General features: G+C 34.8%; 1 protein-coding gene across 6 annotated transcripts in view; it reads right to left on the bottom strand.

Moving 5' to 3' along the window:
* Positions 1 to 21,842, bottom strand: part of PPP4R1 (protein phosphatase 4, regulatory subunit 1) — a 53,903-nt gene that overhangs the window by 23,147 nt on the left and 8,914 nt on the right. For 3 of the 6 annotated variants that reach the window (XM_014540261.1, XM_014540259.1, XM_005866961.2), the window contains exons 2-9: positions 16,853 to 16,988; positions 15,880 to 15,986; positions 14,018 to 14,160; positions 13,383 to 13,529; positions 10,858 to 10,965; positions 10,398 to 10,463; positions 8,673 to 8,831; positions 5,245 to 5,372 (exon numbers count right to left, since the gene is read on the bottom strand). In XM_014540261.1, the coding sequence (XP_014395747.1) occupies positions 5,245 to 5,372; positions 8,673 to 8,831; positions 10,398 to 10,463; positions 10,858 to 10,965; positions 13,383 to 13,529; positions 14,018 to 14,160; positions 15,880 to 15,986; positions 16,853 to 16,911 (917 nt within the window). In that variant the 5' untranslated portion in view covers positions 16,912 to 16,988. The remainder of the gene's footprint in view (positions 1 to 5,244; positions 5,373 to 8,672; positions 8,832 to 10,397; positions 10,464 to 10,857; positions 10,966 to 13,382; positions 13,530 to 14,017; positions 14,161 to 15,879; positions 15,987 to 16,852; positions 16,989 to 21,842) is intronic. The other 3 variants (XM_014540263.1, XM_014540260.1, XM_014540264.1) reach the window with 2 other exon arrangements.

Here is a 21,842-nt window from a genome sequence, read left to right on the forward strand (position 1 = left end):
GTAATTTGTAAGATGAGTATGTATGTGGGGGGGGGGCCAGAATTAAAATTGTTCCCTTGAAAAATTATGTGCCTTTACATGCACACAATGAAAGATATTAAACAGCAGGCCTGCCAGAACTATGCAAAAGTGGAAGGTGACGTTAACACCTACGTAAATCCCATACATGTTTAATAGTCAACCATACACAGTCTCATGAAAGTATCAACTTTCCTCTGATGCGGCTTTATCTAATAGCAATGTTCACATTATCAGAAACACTTTTAAAAAACACGTAATTATTTTTAAAAAGTTTTAAAATAGAGATAAAAATATCTAATAAGTCACCTGAAAATATGCCACACAGTGACATTTTAAATTCTGGTGCTGCCCTCCCATTCTTTTTTATTTTTCCCCTTCCACTCTTATTAACTGTAAAATATATAGTATGCACACATAATAAAATTCTGTTACAACTGTGAAAAGACTGAATTGCAAGTTCTTAGATACTTATCCTAGTATTGGCACTACATTAATCTAAAACTCCAAGCCTTTTAGGGACTCACATTCCTCATGTACTCCTTATTCATAAAAATGAGGAACTGGCTTAGATGGCTTATAAGATCCTTTCCCTCTCCAAAAGAGTTCTTAAAGCTAGTGCTATTATGCAAAACAAATGTCTTCTATATGTGTATGAATTATGTAATATTTTCCAATTATGTTGTTCTTATTAAAATATATTTTTTATTTTGTTTTAAAGAACATTAGTGGCTCACCAATGTGGCTCACTGACTGTCGACCTATGAATGAGGAGGTCTCAGTTCGATTCTTGATCTGGGCACATACCTGGGTTGTGGGCTCAATCCCCAGTAGGGGACATGCAGGAGGCAGCCAATCAATGATTCTCATCATTGATGATTCTACCTCTCTCTCCTTCTCCCTTCCCCTCTCTGAAACCAATAAAAACATTTTTTTTTTTTAAAAAGAACATTAGTGGAATAATTGGTAAAATCTGAATAAAGTCTTTAGATTAAGACGACAGTATTGTATCTACACTAATTTCTTAATTTTGGTAATTAGAATGTGTGGTTATATATTAATGTCTATGTTTTGAGGAAATACACAGTAACATATTTAAGAAAGTAAAAAAAGTAAAACAGTTTTCACATGTCTAAAATTTATTTTCAAAAACTCAGAAAAAATGAATAATAAAGCAAATATGGTAAAATGTTGACATTTGGAGAATCTGAGTAAAGGGTATATGGAATTCTCTTTTATTTTTGCAATTTTTCTGATATGCAAACAAAATTTTAAAAATTATAGTAACAAGGTATTGTTTTGTGGGGGTAGGGAGCAAATGAGTAAAACTTGTAATACTTCAACTATTATCTGATGAATTTTAGAAAGTTCCATTTAAAATATACAAAAAGAATGCAATTAAGTATATACAACTATTCCAAGGGCATGAAGTTCCTTGATCATTATTTTTACCTTAGCATTCAAATTAAATTTTAATATTAAAATTAATTAAGAATATTAAATTTTGCCCTGGCTGCTGCTCGATCCCTGGTTGGGGTACATGTAGGAGGCAGCAGATTGATGTTTCTCCCCTCCGCCCCCCCGCCCCTTCCTCTTTCTTTAAAATCAATGAAAACACATTTTTAAAAAAGGAATACTACATTTTAATATCCTTAGCCTAAAAAACAAAAAGAACAGCCAAGTAATTCTACTTGACTAATGTAAAATTACTAGTTTGTACAGTTTTTAAAAGAAAAAAAAAAGATTTCCTAGTATTAAATTTTGGGAAGAATTATACATGTATGAATTATAGTTGCTTCAAATTGTCAAAAAATAAAAGTTCTCTAAATACAGATTTTCCTGCCTGGCTGGAGTGGCTCAGTGGTTGAGCCTCAACCTATGAACCTGGAGGTCACGGTTTGATTCCCAGTCAGGGCACATGCCCCAGGTTGAGGGCTCTATCCCCAGTAGGGGTTGTGCAGGAGGCAGCCAATCAATGATTCTCTCTCATCATTATAATGTTTCTATCTCTCTCCCCTTCCTCTCTGAAATCAATAAAAATATATTAAAAATAATAATAAATACAGATTTTTCCTAGAACTGGATAAGAGTCAATGCAAGATCAAGCTGCTAGATGCCAAAATTCTGATATTCTGAATTATCAGACTTCCAAATGCCATTATACAAGCAAACATTTTTTGAAAACTGAGGAGACATGGTTCTGCATAATGAGAATTATTTCCCAAGAGATCGTAGGCAATAAGAGCACCAGAGAGTAAGCCAGAAATTTCTCTCAAAAAGAACCTTAAGTTTCCTTTAGTTTATGATTAATATTCTCAGAGTTCCTGACTAGAGACCGTGGGCCTAGAAAATGAGTACTTGTACCCGTTTTTCACGAAGAAAATGACCTATAGAACAGATGGTTAAAGAAACACTGTATCCTAAGATAAAAGCAAAGAGCACTCTCCAAGATACATCTTTCAAGTGCTGTGAATTAAATAAATGAAGTTTTAACTGTGAAATATTTCCGAATTTGTACCAATAACAATATTACTTTCACATAGTTGGCATTAACCTAAACTGACAAAAACTAGCATAAGTGGCTCATTATTTAAGGATTTTTAAAATTAAATATATTTCCTTATAATAAGTCACTCAAAATTTATTACGTGCCAACTATGTGCCAGACCAAAAGAAGGTGTTAAGAGTACGAAGATAAAAAACCACATTGCTACACAGGATGGACTTGTAGTCTATTAGATGACATACAGAAATACACAATTACAAAGATAGGGGTGTGTAAGAGACTGGGAGGAGGGTGGAGGGGGGGGATGGGAGATATTTGTAATACTATCAACAATAAAATTACATTTAAAATTGAAAGAAAAAAAAAGACCTGACTAAAAATTATTCTCATTCCAGTCCTACTGACAGCCAAGATGCAAAAGCTATGAATTTCCTGAAAAAATGCAGGGATATATTCTTGGAGGTAGTGAGTCTAGAGACAGCAAACACACTGACACTGACTTTGTTAAATAAGGTACAAATGGAACAGCAGGTCTTCCCAAAAAGAAAGCATGGAGAACCAAAAGAACAATGTGTTCAAAGAATAATGTAATTGTTGGTTTGACATAATTTAGAAATGCAAGTTTGAAAACAGCCTTCTAAAGTAGCTTTTATTAACACCTTCAAAGAACCATTGAAATAGCCTACTCTGGGGTGAATGAAAGATAAATTTTGTATATAAAGTTAGATGTTTATAATTAATAAATTCTTCAAACACTGTTAAATGATATTAAATGTTTCCAGGGTCAGATGAGAAATCTGAATTCTAGGAAACTGAGAGGACCATGAGAACAGGTATCAAGTTCTCTATCTACAGTAGCTGGTTGTTAGTAGGTGCTCAATTAATTTTTGCTCAATCAATCAATCCTAAATAATAAAACATCAGTTTAAAACAAAAGCCAGTGCAGTATTTAAGAGAGGGCAAACAAACTAATGGTTATGAGACTAATAATATATAGGACGACTCTTTTTGAAGCTAGAAAGTAAAACTATACAAAAGTTTTTACAATGTTTTTAACAAACTTCCTTAGTCAGGAATTCTTTCTTCTCTCCCCTACACCATTAACACATTTCAATAAAGTCATATGAAATAGTGAAAATCCAATATTACAAATAGTATTGGCTTGACATTAAGACATACCTCAAAATACAATGGAAGAGAAATTAAGGTTTGTAGCTAAAAGATAACTACCTTTAAATAGCTCTTCCAATAATGTCCAATACTGGCAGTGAGCAAAACTATAGGCCGTGATAGCCACAGCAACTATTTTTGCCAATGAAGTTTTATTGGAACAGAGCCAAGCCCATCTGTTTATGTACTGCCTTATGGCTGCTACACACTGCAAAGGCAGAACTGAGTAGTTGTGACAGAGACTGAAAACATTATTTGGCCTTTACAGAAAGTTTCCTTATCCCTATGTTATGCAATTTTCTGTAAATTTTTATTTTCACTTACTAGACTGTCTCCAGTTTTAAAAATAAATAAGTAACATCATAGCCTTTGTACAATTAGATAGGGAAAATACATACTGACTTTAAAAATGAAAAGCAGATAACATCCCCCACCCCCAATCAGTATTTTTGTCAAATTCCTTGCAGCAGCTGTTTTCGAAAGAACTGATTGTGCTTGCTAGGAAGGCAGGTTTAGAGTGATTTTTCTTCCTTTACAAAAAACAGTACCTCAGGTTTGTTTGGCTATTCAGCAGGACAGTAGGAGAACAGGCAAAAAGGTAAAACAAGGCAGCAGAGAAGAAAGGAAGAACTGCCAAATCAAAACACCAAGAAAGCAAATATCACAGTATCAAGACCTACAGAAGAAAATGTCCATTAGCATTATGACAAGGGAGGGACAAAGCACTATGGTAACTCAAGCATTATAGTAGGGGCTGTTTCAAAAACAGGTATTCAATTATTTCAAATGTACACCTGCAAAAATTTGTGCTTAACTCCCATGCACTAAGTAATGTTTGAATTGTTTTTTCCCTAAGTATGTAATATAATTAAAAAAAACTATACTCAATTAAATTTTTTAAATGCAAAAATTTTAAAAATAAAAATGAGTTGTCCTCTAAGTTTCATTTAAAAACCTGTTGCCCTATTAGTTTAATACACTTAAAACTGATATTCTAGTTACTAAGTACAGAAATTCAGTGCTAATCATTAGAATACTTTCCTCCTCAACTGAGATTACAATCATCATTCTGTAGACAGAGAATCCAAGATCCACAATTAAATAACTGATTGGAAGGAAAAATAATAGTAAGAAATGGACTATATACTAAAATATATACCTAAGTTAGGATTTATTCCTTAAAAAACCAAACCCTTTAAGTTGTACAACCATTACCTCATATATTCTAAATGTCAACAGATTATTTCCTAGGTAATAATTTATTAAGTAAACTTATTCCAAACTACTATTGAATCCATCATTTATAGTTTTCCATGTGACTGGCTTCAAACTAAGTGTGTCACGTGCATCTTCATTTACTCATTTAATATACAAGCAACCAAAACGTTTAACAAATGTATTTAAAACTAGAATTATAAAAATATTTACCAATTTGTATAATCAAGAGAAACAGAAAATTCTCCAAAAAGAACTTATTATAAAATAGTGAAAATGAAAAAGAAAATGTTCCTAAGCAGTAAAACTGGAAGCAAAGTTTTAAAAATTTATACCTATTTTTGTCTTCTACTGACGTATTTTCTGAACTTTTGCTTTCTTCTTTAAAATACTGGCCTGAGCTTGATGGATTAGCAAAAGTAGATATGAAAGGTCCCAGAGACTGAAAAGCTGCTTGGCGAACCTAGAAGAAAAGAAAAACAGTCATGAAACATAAAAATATGGGATTATTAACAATCTACTTTCCACATACTTAATGAAGTATGTTTAAGATAATAATAAAGTTTTCCTAAAAGAAACACAGATTCAGAACTATAAATCATTCCTCAGCTAGAATTTAATGTTCTTTATAAACTACTTTCTTTTTTACTTTCAATTTTCTTTTTTATCCTGGCTTGAATATTTAAACCATGAGAGTATGAATATGAGATCCTATAAAACATTTACATGGAACAAAACTAAAGAAAGTCCTGTTGTGTTCTCAGGAACAATAAGAATGAATAAAATCAAGATGCCAAACAGAAAATATAAAGCTATAAAGTCCACAAAATGTGATAAATCTGTTTAATGTTTTAGGATAGGAAAGACTGTAATTTATTCACTACAAGGAAGCAAGGCAGATGTATGGGAACTATATACATACTTATCAGAAATACAATATTGACTTAAAATATTTTTCACAAAACTCTGGAAGCATATATTACTGTTATCAATAAATGTCTCAAGTAGGAGAACTGAAAAGGTTATAGAATTTTACTTCATACTGTGTTCCTGTATTATGTCTGTAAATATAATTAAAAACCACAAGCATTTGTAAAGGAGATGTTCATGGGAGGAAATAGAAGGATGGACACAATCTGACAAAAACAACTATGATGGGGAAAAACTATAAACCAATTTCCCTGAGATTTCACCTTTTAGGCATAACAATACCTTTTCCAAGTTTTAAAATAAGGATTACATGAGATGTGTAAATTTTACAAAGGCAAATAAATACATGTTGGTATTTAAATATTGGTATTGACCTGCTTGGAGAAGTAATTACCAAATTATTAAATTGATTTTTTATAAAGGCTAGAATTACACTCATGATAGCAAAAAGAATAGTGTGTGCTAACTTAGATTTTTTTTCTTCTTTGTATTTCCATAAAAGCACAAAAGTAACTTTTAAAATTATATGCACGCATTTAGTCTACTCTGGATATTAAAACTGTGAGCTTGTCTCAAATAGGCATAGATTTATAGATACCTCAAATGACTGAGATTTAAGGAATCCTTCACTTTAATATATACCTCTTCCCAAATTAACAGGAAATACCACATGTTGCTCTAACATAGTAGTTAAAATTTCAAAATAAAAACTTCAAATAAGCTACAAAGTCCTTTCTAATAATCTTATACAAGATGATAATAAACACATTAAAATAGTACTAAGGCTTAAGTCTCTTCCTGTATGTAAATTTTGTTTTGAAAATGGATGTGGTGAGATCCTGAGATCAACTTCTGGCATGACAGCATAAGGAACTCCACTGGCCCACACTCTCCAGTGAAATGGGAAAAAACTCCACCATTCAACACCTCTGGAAAAGCCCTAAAGGCGAACAACAAATTAAGTAATATCCAGTCAATAAAATCCACAAAAGCTCAGTAAAAAAGTTGAGAGTCTGAGTATATGAACCAAGGCCAGCTCAGGGAGGCTGAGCTGCCATTCCAGACTGCTGTAGCCAAGAACAGTGGGCTCCCTCTCCTCCAGCTCCCAGCTGGAGGGCTTTCAGCATTTGCACCCCTGCCCTCAGCTACCTGTTGCTGAGAATAGGTCCTGGGCAAGTGCAGTGGAGTGCTGGGGGTTCCCTTCTACCTGAGGCCCATTAGTGGAATAGAGGCTCTACCTTGGATGGGGATCAGAATCCTGAGGCCCTCAAAGCCCATGCCCGAGTTGGTGAGGCTGGGAGAGATAAGACAAGGGAACCTCAAGCTGGTGAACCTCCCACTCCCACCAAAATGTTCTCATCCCAAGGGTGACTGTGGGCATGCAGACCCAAAGTTGTGCCTCCTGAAGGGGAAATAAGAATCCACTAAAGTATTCCCTCAGTCACTAAACAAACAAATAACAATTACAAGCTCCCAAGAAGGGTATCAATACCCAAATTTGCTGCAATACATTATCTAACTAAAATGTCCAGTTTCTAACAAAAAATTACAAGGCATGGAAAGGAACAGAAAAGTATGATCCATACACTGAAAAAAAAAAAAATTAACTAACAGAAACTGTGTGTGAGAGCAATAAAATGCTGGACTTAACAACAAAAAAACCACTTCAAAGCAGCCATTATAAATTGTTCACAGAACTAAAGGAAAGCATGATTAAAGAAGTAAAGGTATGAGGATAATATCATATCAAATAAAGAATACTAATAAAGAGACGGATATTTAAAAAGAGAACCAAATGGAAATTCTGAAGTTGAAAAGTATAATAGCTGAAATAAAAAATTCACTACATGAATTCAACAATAGATCTGGACTGGTAGAAAAAACATTAGTGAACTTGAGGTATATCAATATAACTTATACAAGATGAAAAACAGAGAAAAGAGAATAGGAGGAAAATAAACATGATCTCAGAATAATGCGAGACACCATTTAAGCACACCAACATATGTGTAATGGGAATACCAGAAGAAGAGAGAAGACAAAATATTTGAAGAAATAGATAATATGGATAGACCTATAACAAGTGAAGAGATTAAATTAGTAATAAAAAAGACTATACCCACAAAGAAAAGCCCAGGCCCAGATGACTTGGCTTCACTCCTGAATTCTATTAAACATTTAAAAGAGAATTATTACCAATTCTTCCCAAACCATAGAAGAATAGGAAACACTTCCCAACTTGTTCTATGAGGCCATTATTACCCTGATAGCATAAATAATAAAAAGCCATAGAAGAAAAAACTACAGACCATTACCTCATATATGAATATAAAAATCCTTAACAAAATACTAGCAAAATCCAACATATAAAGAATTATTACACTATGACCAAGTGAGACATGCCAGATATTAAAGGTTAGTGTACAAGGGTAGGGAACCTTTTTTCTGCCAAGGGCCATTCATGGGCCATACAAAATTATCAACTTAAACATTAGCCTGCATATTTGGTCACCCCTAATGCCTCGGTAGGGCCAGACCAAATGATTTCGTGGGCCTTTTATAACCTGTGGGCCAGATGTTCCCCACCCCTGGCTTAAAACCTGAAAATCAATAGATACATCATAGCAATGGAATGAACATGTTTTATATTTGAACAGAAAGTTTGTCCAGTTTAAAAAAACAAAAGTTAATACAGCTGTCTATCTATTGTCTATTCCTAGAATGAAAAATAACATGCCTTAAATAACAAATTATAACTTGAATTATGAACTCCAAATCATGTTTGCGGTAAAATGTATTATTTACAAAAATAGTAATTAAAACAAAATCCTACCCAACGTGAAGGATCACTGATCAAATTAATAAATAGTGCTGATAATTTAGTCCGTCGGATTTCTTGACATGTTGCACATGAAACCGCCATGAAGCATTCAGCACAAGCTTTCCGGACTCCCCATACGTTATCAGAACAAAGTTGAAAAAACCTAGGCAGCTATGCAAGGACAGTGTTTCATTAGGCAGACAAACAGAGTGCAATACAGGCATACCTCATTTTATTGTGCTTCGCTCTGGCAACCCTGCATGAAGCAACTCTATTGCCACCATTTTTTCAACAGACTCAGACGATGGCTAGCATTTTTTAGGAATAAAGTATATTTATTTATTTATTTATTTATTTAATTTATTTAAATTAATCCCCACCCAAGGATATTTTTCCCATTGATTTTTAGAGAGTGGAAGGAAAGGAGAGAGGTTGGGAGGGAGGGAGAGAAATAGAAACATTCATGTGAAAGAGACATATCGACAGTTGTCTCCCACATGCACCCCGACTGGTGCCAGGGATCGAACTTGTAACCCTCTGACAGGAAATTGAACAAACGACCCTCTGGTGTGCGGTCTGATGCTCCAACCACTGAACAACACAACACTGGCCAGGGCACAATAAAGTCTTTTTAAATTAAGGTATGTACATTTTTTTTTAGATAAAATGCTATTGCACATTTAATAGACTACAGTATAATGTAAACATAATCTTTATATGTACTGGGAAACCAAAAAATTCACGTGACTCTCTTTACCGTGACATTTACTTTATTGTGGTGGTATGGAACCAAACTCGCAATATCTCTGAAGTATTTGTGCAGTGTTATTTCATTTTCTACTTTTAAAGTGTTTTACAGTATTAGATTTTAACAAAATTTAGAAGACCTGTTTAGCATTAATACTCAGTAATTTTAAATGAAATACATCTAATTCACAAACTATTGGCTATGAAAAAACAAAATACTTCCAACAAAGATAGCTTAAATGTTGTTTTTCAAGAGCTTATACCTAAACTTATTTTGCATAACAAATATTTCCAGAAACTCTCAAAGTATGTTAACTTGTACATTAAGTATATATATTTTATGAATTAACTATTTAAAAAGAACCAGCTGTTGATTTGTCACTGAAAGACTTGAGGATTGCTAATAAAGATTAATTTGAATAAATAAGAATTGATTTGTTTAATAAAAATGAGAGAGGTAAAAATTGATCAATGGTCCTTACACATACTTGCTTTTTTTTTTTGGTTAATCGTTACCAAGGATATTTTTTCCCATTGGTTTTTTTTAGAGAGTGAAAGAGAGGGAGGGATGAAGAGGGGAAGAAAGAGAGAGAGAGAAAGAGAGAGAGAAACATGATGTGAGAGATACATGGATTGGTTGCCTCTTGAATGTGCCCTGACCAGAGCTGGGGATTGAACCTGCAACCCAGGTACACGACCATGACCAGGAATCGAATCCAAGATCCTTTGGTATGTGGGCCGATGCTCTAACCACTGAACACACACCAGCCAGGGCCATATTTGCATTTTTAACAAACTGTCTTTATAAAAGCACAGTTCAGATTACAGAAATTTAAACTCCTAAACTCAAAGTCCTACTCCCCTCTGGTTTATATTTGTGAAATTGTATTAATAAAATCTGGGAGTAAATGTATGCACTTTAAACTTTATGTGCTATTTTGTAATGCACTACTTACTCCTTTATTACTCCTCTGTTTCTGTAATACTTACCAGCATTTCTTCAGTAGCTTGCTGGCCAACTACACTGCAGATATCTCCAAAGTTGGCAGCACAGACCTGACAACAAAAGCATCATTGACATTTCAAAGTATATAAGGTTCTTTAAAAATAACCCTTTATTTTTATTTTTTTAATTTGCGTTTTCTTAATTGATTTTTTTTTTGTTTTTAGAGAGGGAGGGAGGAAGAGAAAGAGAGTCAGAAACACTGATGAGAAACATCAATCAGCTGCCTCCTGCATGCTTCCTACTGGGGATCTAGCCCGCAACCCCGGCATGTGTCCTGATGGGGAATCTAACCAGTGACCACTTTGTGCGTGGGATGATGCTCAACCAACTGAGCCACACTGGCTGGGCTAAAAATAATCTTCTAAATTTCACATATCAATATAGTAAACACTAGAACCAAGTGTTCTTAAGCAAACAAACAAACAAACAAGACTAAAAAAATACCTTTCGAACATGAAACATTCTGCAATCACAGCACATCTCACAAAACCTAGGCAGGATAAGACGCTCTGTAATGTCCTTCCCAACCATTGGAGCCATTTTGCACATTATCTAAAATAAATAAGAACAAAAATACACTGAAAATATCTTTAAACAAGGCTTTCCCAGTTAAGTTTGCTAACTTATTAGAAGCATATAACTTAAGAATATATAATATATGATATGGCATCATTATACCATTACAAAAAATTCATCTTATCTGAGTTGAAGACAGAAAAATAGATAGTAATCACCAATAGTTACTAAATGCATAGTAAACCCAGAGAAAATCATTAAAACTTCATTTTCGTCTACAGTTTCAATCTTATTAATCATTTTTCCTGTTAACTTTAAAAGCAGTAAAACCCTACATTTTCTCAGTAAGAAAATAAATGTTGACTATTTAATTTAGTGGGAAAGAGTATCTATAAGAAGGATCTGGGTTTAGTATATCTATATTGCTAAGAAAGACTGAACAGAGGCAGTCCTTACTTTACAAAGTACTATTTTAAATGAAACTTGTGCATACTGGAACGACATCCTTACTCTGCAAAGCCTAGGTTCCAGGGAAGGCAAGGACACAGTTCCGACACACACGTGTCAATTAATGCAGTGCTAGGCAAAGTGAGGATGAACTGTTTGAAAACCAGCCCAACAGTCTTTAAATAAATTTGCCCCACAGTTGATATAGAAAGATTTCTGATGATTTCTCATCGTTTATCTATTCATCTATTCTATCTACTCCCAGCCATACAAATAAGACAAATAAAAGGCATACAGATTGGAAAGAAAGCTCTACTCATATGTGACACAGTTGTCTGCATAGAAAATTCCACAGAATCTACAAAGAAGTCACTAGAACAAATAAACAAATTTAGAAAGTTTGCAGGATACAAACATGTCAGAATACAAAAATCATATTCATTTCTGTAAGTCAGCAATGAACAAGTGGAAATATCCTTAGAACTGGGGATAACACCTACATCTCCTAAACCCCAAAGCCAGTTTTGTTATTTGACTCTATGCTGTTTCTAAGAATTTCCAAGCCCTAGGTTAAAGAGCCAAAGTTATACTGTACCACTGATCTATAAATATTAGAATAAATTATTCCCAAGATAGAGAACAGCTGGGAAGTCAGGGAATGAAAAACATGACAAAATAAATGTGAACCAATTGCAAGAGCATCACAAGTTTCATTCAGTGCTCTGTATAGTCTTTTTACTGTCATTACAATATTTTACTATTATTAAATCCTATCACAAATTATAGCAGAGCAAGTTAAACTCTGCTCAATACAAACCAACAATGATGCTGAAATTGATTTCCCTTCATGAGGAACTTGTGAAAAAAAAATCTATGTTTTAGAACCTGACAGAGGTGGTGGATGTACATCATTATGAAAATACTAAATGTTATTTAACTTAAATGGCTAATTGTATACTATGTGAATTTCACTTCAATAAAAATGGGATTACTGGGGAAAAAGTATCTAAACCTTAACCTGTACCAGAGTATCTAACCTTATTAACTGGTACTTTCGTATATAAAAATAACAAAATCAAGGAAATTCTAAGGGAAATGGATTAGAAAGATGATCAAATTCATCCTACTAATGTTTCAGAAGTACCATAAAATTTTGGTTTGATTTTTTTTATATCAACAAAGATGTTTATTATTTTAGTTTAGGTTTAAATAGTAAACTCTATTCCAAACAGATTTGAATAAATTTTCAGGTGAATTTATCAGTTTCCTAATTTATGATCAGAATTCTTACTATCTGAACTCAGGAACCATAGATGTGAAGTGCAACAGATATTACTATATATGCTAATTCATACCCTATTTTTTATGGTTTTCTATAAAAATATTTAACCATGTTAAAAAAAACCCAGAAAATGTACTATTATGCTTGACTTTATTATGTGTATAATGAATTAGTATCTGTATATCATTAATAACCATAATTTACATCAAGTAAAATTACTTGCTTGACTACCCTTCCCCCAAAGACCATAGTATCAAGGGCAGGATCCAAGTATTACTATTTTTTTCCTACTGTGCTTACACAATGCCTAGAAAAGTGTTCAACAGCAATTAAAGGGGGTCAAATGTTTCTTTATTCAATACAGTTTTTTTAACTGCACTGTTTTTTTCTCCCATCTTATTTTTCCATTTTGACATAATAATATCTTACAGTTACTTATTTTCCTGCTGTATATCTTGCTTGAGCCCAGTGACAGAACCATCTAATTTCCAGTTGCTTGGCACAATATGGGGCCCACAAAAAATAACACCTCTTTTCTTGTAAGCCTATGTCTCCTTGTTGCCAGTCATTCTATTTCAAATTCTAATTATTTGTGGCTACTTTGATACCTAATATATGTATAAACCCTATAGCACATAATGTAGCATAGTATTTATTGAGCACCTTCTATTAGTCAATATAGGACTAATTTTTACCTAAATTTTAAAAATCACATTCTACTTACAGCCACAGCTTCTGTCTTCACATCGTCATTGCTATCTGGGGCAGTTAGCTCTATGAGGACGGGGCACACTTTGGTCTCCACATCAAATCGCTCAATTAACTCTTGCTCCAACAGAGCCAGCAAAGCTGCCTGACTTGTTTTTCTTACCTAGGAAAAAATTAACAGTATACGGTAAACAAAGTACAGACATGACATAGCAAAGTACATACATGATATAACTCTATTACTTGACTTTACAAAACTGAAGACTTCTCATCTCAACTAGTAAAACCATGCAAAGAAAAACGTATGGCTATTTTCTTCAAGTACTGCAAAGATAGAACCTGGTAGATTGTGTTATAACAGAAGTGGAACAAAGAAGCCATCTTGTAAAATGTCTCACAAAGAAACTCTCTGAGAGACACCTATGAGGGAGCCAAGTGACCAAGTGAGGATGCAGCTAGGAGGCATTGTCTATAATAGCATTAAGGAGACCTAGATTTGCCAAATTCTCAACACAGCTTGTCTAAGACAAATAGTCTTTTGTAAAACAGAATAACAGTGACAAACAGGAAAAAATATTTAAATGAACGGATCATTCTACATATATCATACTAGATAAATTTCCATTAAGAACATGTAAATGGCACTCTTACCTGATTATTCTGATCTGCGAGATATCTAACCACAATAGGTAGTAAGTATTTGGAAAAAGCATATGGGATTGAAGGCCGGTTTTCTTGACAAAACAATGCAATATGAGGCACCTGTTCCATCAGCTCTGCTCTCACAGTTGGTTCTATTGAAATGATAAAAATGTGAGCAAACATTCCCCACAATAATAAAATCTTTGCCTGGGCTTGAGAGTATTTAGGAAAGGTTTACTTTCATCCTCATTATAAAAGGTTTTACAAGATGTTCTCTAACTCTGCAATCCTTTTCACAATCATATACTGGTACAGGTCAACCCTATGAGTTAAAGGAGAACCTTACCCCCAACCCAAGCTTGTATCTTCATAGTATGCACTTAGAATGCAATCATTTCCTATAGTGACTGGATGAGTTTATTCATTACCTACACTGTGCCATACTGTGCTAAAGATTAAGTATCCAAGTCACATCAACTATAATATGGTATTATCTATAAACTCTATTTAAAAACCTCCTCGGGCCCTAGCCAGTGTGGCTCAATGGATAGAGCATCAGCCCTCGGACTGAAGGGTGCTAGGTTTGATTCTAATCAATCAAGGGCACGTACCTCAGTTGCAGGCTGGATCCTCGGGCCCAATCGATGTGTCTCTCTCACATCGATGTTTCTCTCCCCCCCCCCCCCCATTCAACTCTCTCTAAATATCAATGGAAAAATATCCTCAATTGAGGTTTAACAAAAAAATATATATAAAAAATAAAAACCTCCTCGGACAAGTCATAAGAACTGGCTTCTAATTTAAGTTTAGTCAATGAATGGAGGATTTCTAGTTAGACTTAACTAAGACTAAAAAGGTATGTGATATTAAAGGAGACTATTAAAAGATTTTTTTACAAAACCAAAAAGTCCTGAAAAGACCCAAGTATATATGGCATATTTAAATATGACAAATATGGCATTTCAAATCTCTGGGTTTCAAAAGAATGAACTATCCAATAAATAATGGTAAGAAAATAAGCTAGTTATACCAGAAAAAAAGATTCCTATACTGCACACCTCACATTAATTCTAGGTAAATTTAAGACCCACAAGTTGTGTTTATTTTTAGATCAAAAGCAATGAAAGACAATATTTTTAGTCGGAAGCCCTTTCAAGGTGAACAAATCCAAAATCAACTAAATACCAGCACATTTCACTTTATAAAGGCTTCATTATAGGCAACAGATGCTACATACTGAATTAAAAGGTAAAACCGCCTAGAACAAAATAATGTACAATAAAATATTAATAACTAAATATACCCCGAACCCACTGTTCAAATGAATACAAGAAAGAAAATGAATAGACAATTCATAGAAGAGATGCAAGTTGCTGACAAACAAACAGACATGATGGATTATCAATACAAGTCATTACATCAGACCTAATTAGAACTTTGGCACCTATTACTAATATTATTAAAGTTACCTAAAGGTAATTATGCATGAATACGTCCAGAAGAGTTTTGGATTTCAACAAACAGAAATTAATAACACATTTACTATATCAAATCATAAAAATATAAATGCTAAATTTAGGGGAACAAAAAATCAAGATAAAAGTTGATAAAATAAGGCAGAACAAAGGTTTAAAGATTCTAAGCTCCTTATTTGCTTAGGAAGATGGATTATATACATTAACTTTAAAGTTGTATATTGGGTCCATTATAAGATGTTTGGATTTTAATAACAGGTTTTTATTTTCTTGCTACTAATAGGTTAGACAATTTACCTAGGAAAAATTTTAAAGAAATTTCTTATTACACTAAGTTTTTCATTAGTTTTAAAAACACAAATTTGGTAAATGAAAACTTTCTCTGCATAAACATACCTGAATCGTCAGCTAATCTGCTAATTCTTTCCAAAACAGCAATACAATCTCTTTCATCATCGCAGACTTCCCTCAATGTATCCAGCAAACTCCGGGCCACCATTTGTCTACACACACACAAAAAAAATTACATAGTGTTCAGTGGCATCAATAGTTAACATTCAGAATTTCAAAAGGCAGAATCTACATAGTTTCAAAGAAATTTTTTCATTATACATTTAATAGCATATATTAAGTCCCTAATTTCCTTTAGTGATATATGCCATCATGGATTTTATTTTAACAAGATGAAATTGAATATTCACGAAAATATTTTTCATCTTTACCTGATTTAACAAATTTCTAAAGTCACTGAAAATTCATATCAGTAATTTTCAAGTACAACAATGGGAAAATTTATTCATTCTTCATTATATAAAACATCTTTACATATTTTTACTAAATGACTTTTATACATCTATACTCAAAAAAAATTTAAGCAAAGACTTTCAGATTTCCCAGAAAAGTCTGATACAGGTGGTCTATGACCATAAGAGAAACAATGCATTAGAAAGAGTGTTATCTTAGTCACTTGCATGTCACAATTCCCTTGAACATCATCTGGCACAAGGTAAGTATACAACATCATCTGCTGAAAGAATAAGGTACTCCTTAGGAATTTCTTTATATGAATATCAAAATTATGTCTAATAGCAAAAAGCAACGGTTTCTCTTTCTTTTTTTCTTCTTCTTCTTTTTTTTTTTTTTTTTGCCAAAAAGCAAAGAAAGAGTGCTGTATGCTTTCTAGGATCAAGGAGCAAACAACTATAAAAGAGGCCGTGGCTATGATTAATTATTAAGAGAACTTGGAGACTCAGACTGCTCATGTTAATAATACCTACTTTAAACTGGGTAATTTTATTTTCCCTCCTGAAATTAATGTAATAAAAACCATCCTTCCATTTCTACTTTAGTGAAAAAAATATGCACATACCTGTTAAATACGTTCTCACTTGCAGCATACTTGTCCAATCTCCCCAGTGGCGTCAACATTTCATCTTGTGAGACAAAGTCCAGGGCTGAAGGTATAATAATCACATCAGACTCTGAGCTGTAGTCATCCACACCAACTATCAGAGACATCAGAAATACTCCTTATAATACTCTGAAACTAAAAAGCACCCCTTGCCTGTCTGAAGCAGCTTAAGTAAAACTGCCCTTTATGAGTCTGAAATGGTACAAAGAATCACAAGAGAATCTTGGAATCAATTCAGAAGCCATGAACAACAGAAGGATGCTTTCTCTGCTTTTTTTTTTACAGGTATGTTCTAAATTGCCTCTAGAAACAAAGGAGTCAAGAGGCTGTAGAAACTCTAAAGTTTGGTCACAGAGCAGTGATCAGAAAAGAGTAATCACAGAGACCTGAGAACTTACACATTCAATTAGAACACAACTTGTCCTATATAATAAAAAGGTAATATGCAAATCGACCAAATGGCGTAACAACCAGTCGCTATCACGCGCACTGACCACCAGGGGGCAGGCACTCAATGTAGGAGCTGCCCCCTGGTGTTCAGTGCGCTCCACAGGGGGAGCGCTGCTCAGCCAGAAGCCAGGCTCACGGCTGGTGAGCGCAGCGGTGGTGGCAGGAGCCTCTCCCACCTCTGCGGCAGCGCTAAGCCGTCAGTTGGACATCCCCCGAGGGCTCCCAGACTGCTAAAGGGCGCAGGTGGCTGAGGGGACCCCCCCCCCCCAGTGCACAAATGTCGTGCACCAGGCCTCTAGTAAGTAAATAAAATGTCAAACACTGATAGTTAATTCTGGAATGCAGTCAGAGAAAAACATTATACACAGAAGAGAAAGACAAGAATTACAGCAAATTTCTCATCAGAAACAATACAAGCCAGAAGACTGAAAGAAAAAACAATGTCAACCTCCAACTCTATATACCCTGTAAATAGAAATCTTTCAAATATCTTTGAAATTCATATTGTTCAATGCAAAGGTGAAATAAAGATTTTTTCAGGCATACAAAAACTGACAGATATTATCACCAGCAGACCTGCATTATAAGATTAAAGAAAGTACTTCAAGAAAAAAGTTATACCAGATGGAAATCTGGATTTACAACAAAGAAATGAAGAGCAACAGAAATGGTAAGTATATGGGTAAATACAAAGGCCTTCTTATTTTAAAAAATCTCTTTAAAGGATAATTAACTGTTTAAAGCAAAAAATATGTACTATAAAATAAAAAGATTAAAAATGTACTGTGAGGGCCCAGCCCTCAGTGGTTGCGCATCAACCTGTGAACCAAGAGGTCACTGGTTCCATTCCCAGTCAGGACACATGCTTGGGTTTCAGGCTCGATCCCCTGTAGGGGGTGTGCAGGAGGCAACTGATCAATGAGTCTCTCTCATCATTGATGTTTCTCTCACTCCCCCTCTTCCTTCCTCTCTGAAATCAATTAAAAAAAATGTATAGCCAAAACCGGTTTGGCTCAGTGGATAGAGCGTCGGCCTGCGGACTGAAAGGTCCCAGGTTCGATTCCGGTCAAGGGCATGTACCTGGGTTGCGGACACATCCCCAGTGGGAGATGTGCAGGAGGCAGCTGATCGATGTTTCTCTCTCATCGATGTTTCTAACTCTCTATCCATCCCTCTCCCTTCCGCTCTGTAAGAAATCAATAAAATATATTTTTAAAAAAATGTATACATTACATTGCGTGTATATAAATTATTATAGAGAAAAATAGAGAAAATTGGCAAAATGCTAACAATGGCTGAATGTTTTGTGTAGGGCTGAATGTTTTGTGTAGGGCTGAAGTTTTCAAAGTAACAGTTTAGTTTAAAATAAATTATTTCATTATTTGACTGCAAGTTAGATTTATGTCCTTATCTAGTGTGGCCAGAAAAATTAAGATTCATCTCACCCAGCAAGTATGCAATAAAGGCCTACTGTGTGCTGGACACTGTGATGGCTAAAGAATAAAAATGTTACAGACCTTGAACTTACCACAGTATAGTGCAGGATCGGCAACCTGTGTTCAACAGGTTAAACTAGCCCATGTCTGTTTTTGTAAATAAAGTTTATTGGAAGACAGCTATGCTCACTCATTTATGTATTGTCTATGACTGCTTTTGATACCTTGGTAATAACTTGGCTATTACTTAACAGGAAAGGAGTAAAGGGAAGACTAAGTAATATAGGCATGCCTTTTATACAGCTTTGCTAATTTAACACTTTACAAGTCTTTTCCCCATTGATACATGGGGGAAGGGACTGTACAACAGACCCATGCCCCGTAAGGTCTTAGTGATATGGAAAGGTGCTTGTCTCTCAGTCACACCTGGAAGCAAGTCAGTGGCCAGAATAGGCGTGGCCACTGAAAGGGCATGAAATCTGAATAAACTTCCGAACAAAGAAAGTTTGCTCCCTAGGCCAGTGATGGCGAACCTTTTGAGCTCGGTGTGTCAGCATTTTGAAAAACCCTAACTTAACTCTGGTGCCGTGTCACATATAGAAATTTTTTGATATTTGCAACCATAGTAAAACAAAGATTTATATTTTTGATATTTATTTTATATATTTAAATGCCATTTAACAAAGAAAAATCAACCAAAAAAATGAGTTCGCGTGTCACCTCGCGTGTCATCACTGCCTAGGCTCTTGGCTCTCTCTCTTGCTGTTTGCACCTGACTCCTGTTGCAGTGGGGCACACACATTGTGTGGGCCATGTGGACTCCACACAATACACAAATGGAATTTAATTAGCCCGATGCCAAACTGGGCCCGGCTGCAACATGGAACAGAAGCTTTGGATACTGGCCTTGCTTTTGGCTCTACTGGAACCCAGTTGTACCTTTTTTAGGACTGGTTTAAGGGGCATGGGACTTTACAACCTGAGGACTGTAACACCACGCCAATAAAAACCATTCATTCTCCCTTGTGAATATTAGAAAATTCACTTTCTAAAGACATTGTAAGAACCCTGCTCCCACAAGCGATGGAGAAATTTGTTTCTCCAGTAACACTTTCACCTTACAAGGCAGATCTAAGTAGGTACAACAAACAGCACATGACCCACAAAACCTAAAATATTTACTATCGGGCCCTTTCAGAAATTTTCCAACCCTGGTCTAATGATGTAGCAGAAATGCAATTAAGTCACAGCCTAGGGACAAAAATTAACAACAAAAAAGAAAAACAAATCTGAAGGACCTTATAGCCTTAAGCAAACAGGTATGTCAAGTTTCAATTTGTACTTCGTGGAAATATGTTTATCAGAAACCTTCCCTACAAATATAAATATTAAATGTTTATGAAATCCTGACAAATGATCTAATGATACTGTTGTAATTTAACCTAGTTATGAATAACTGCAAAGGAGTAAAGGGAAGGCCAAATATTATGGGGATGCCATTTTGTACAATTTTGTCAAGAAGCTGCAGTTTAGATACATGCCCAGTAAAGCCTGGGTGAAACAGGGACGGTACTTGTCTGTCAGTCATACCTGGGAATAGGTGACTGGCCAGAGTAGGCATGGCCACTGCAATTATGGGAAGATTTAAGATATTTAATCTCCTAAACAAAGTTCTCGCTCTTGGCTCTTTTGCCTCTTGCTCTCCTGGTTGCAGGACTCTCATGCTCACACCATGTGGACCCTCCACACAACTGACTAATGGACTACAACTAGCCTGATGCTACACCACACCCAGCTCCACCATGGAACGGAAACTCTGGACTCTGGCTTTGCTTCTAGCTCTACTGAATCCCCAGCTGCACATCTTCCAGGACTGGATTAAGGAAAATGGGACTTTGGAAACCGAGAGATGTAATTCCACCCAAATAAAAATCACTCATACTCCTGTGCGAGTCTCAGAAAATTCTTTTTCTCGAGATATCATAAGAACCCTACACCCACTAGCAAAGGAGAAAGACGATCCATGCATTTCTCCAATGAAACTTTTACAAGTATGAAATTGTCCTATAGCATGTTTAATCTCAATTAATTTAAGCAAGAATAATTTGCTCAAGTTCATTCTATGAATATTTCAAAAAACATTTCCCTAAAGTATACACATAAACAAGTAAGATATCAGTGTATTTATCTGCTTTCCAATTAGCTACCAAAAATCATGCTTTCTTTCTTTTTTATTTTTTACATTGTCCATCAAACCTTTATTCCATTTATTTAGTAAGCATATCACTTCCTTAATTCCAAAACTAGCTACATAATGTTGTGCAATAAGAATGCATTTATATGTTTTACACTGGAATTATTCACTTATATTTGTGCTTAAATCCAAAGTAGCACCAATAGTGTTTCTAGTTCATTCTGAACTCCCTAAGACCTGAGTTCACTTGTTCTAAAGATACTAAAAAGATTCAAATTGAGTTTGTTAGGCTTGAATTCATATATAATTTTAAGGATGAGTATTATAAGCAACAACAGACTCTATGTCATATTAATCCACTTTTTCTGTCTTCCTTGTCTAGTGAGATAAAGATCTTTTGAACTAACTCTGGTCTCAAGTCACTGACATGCACTACACTAATTCTCTATTCACATGACCCATCTACCTTTAAAATGTATTCATGTTCTTTCAAATTGAAGCCTTATTTTCCTCCCCACCCAGGTAAATGTAACCTTTCCTATGTTTTTCTGTTTTTAAAGTTCTATAAATCCCATATTATTAAGTGCCCGCCCACATAATCCAAAAGAGTTGAACAATAGTAGTGTTAAGGAAATGGAGATCTAATTCTAAGAAGAAAAATCTCTGAATTCGCATAGAATAATTTTAAACTTCTCTTTTGGAATCTCCTTTGCAAATTCACCCTTGATTGTTAGTTTCCCTGAGTCTAGTCCAGTGGTCGGCAAACTGCAGCTCGCTAGCCACATGCGACTCTTTGGCCCCTTGAGTGTGGCTCTTCCACAAAATACCACGTGCGGGCGCACATGTACAGTGCGATTGAAACTTTGTG

The sequence above is a fragment of the Myotis brandtii genome, unplaced genomic scaffold (assembly GCF_000412655.1).
Source record: "Myotis brandtii unplaced genomic scaffold, ASM41265v1 scaffold240, whole genome shotgun sequence".
Lineage (NCBI taxonomy): Eukaryota > Metazoa > Chordata > Mammalia > Chiroptera > Vespertilionidae > Myotis > Myotis brandtii.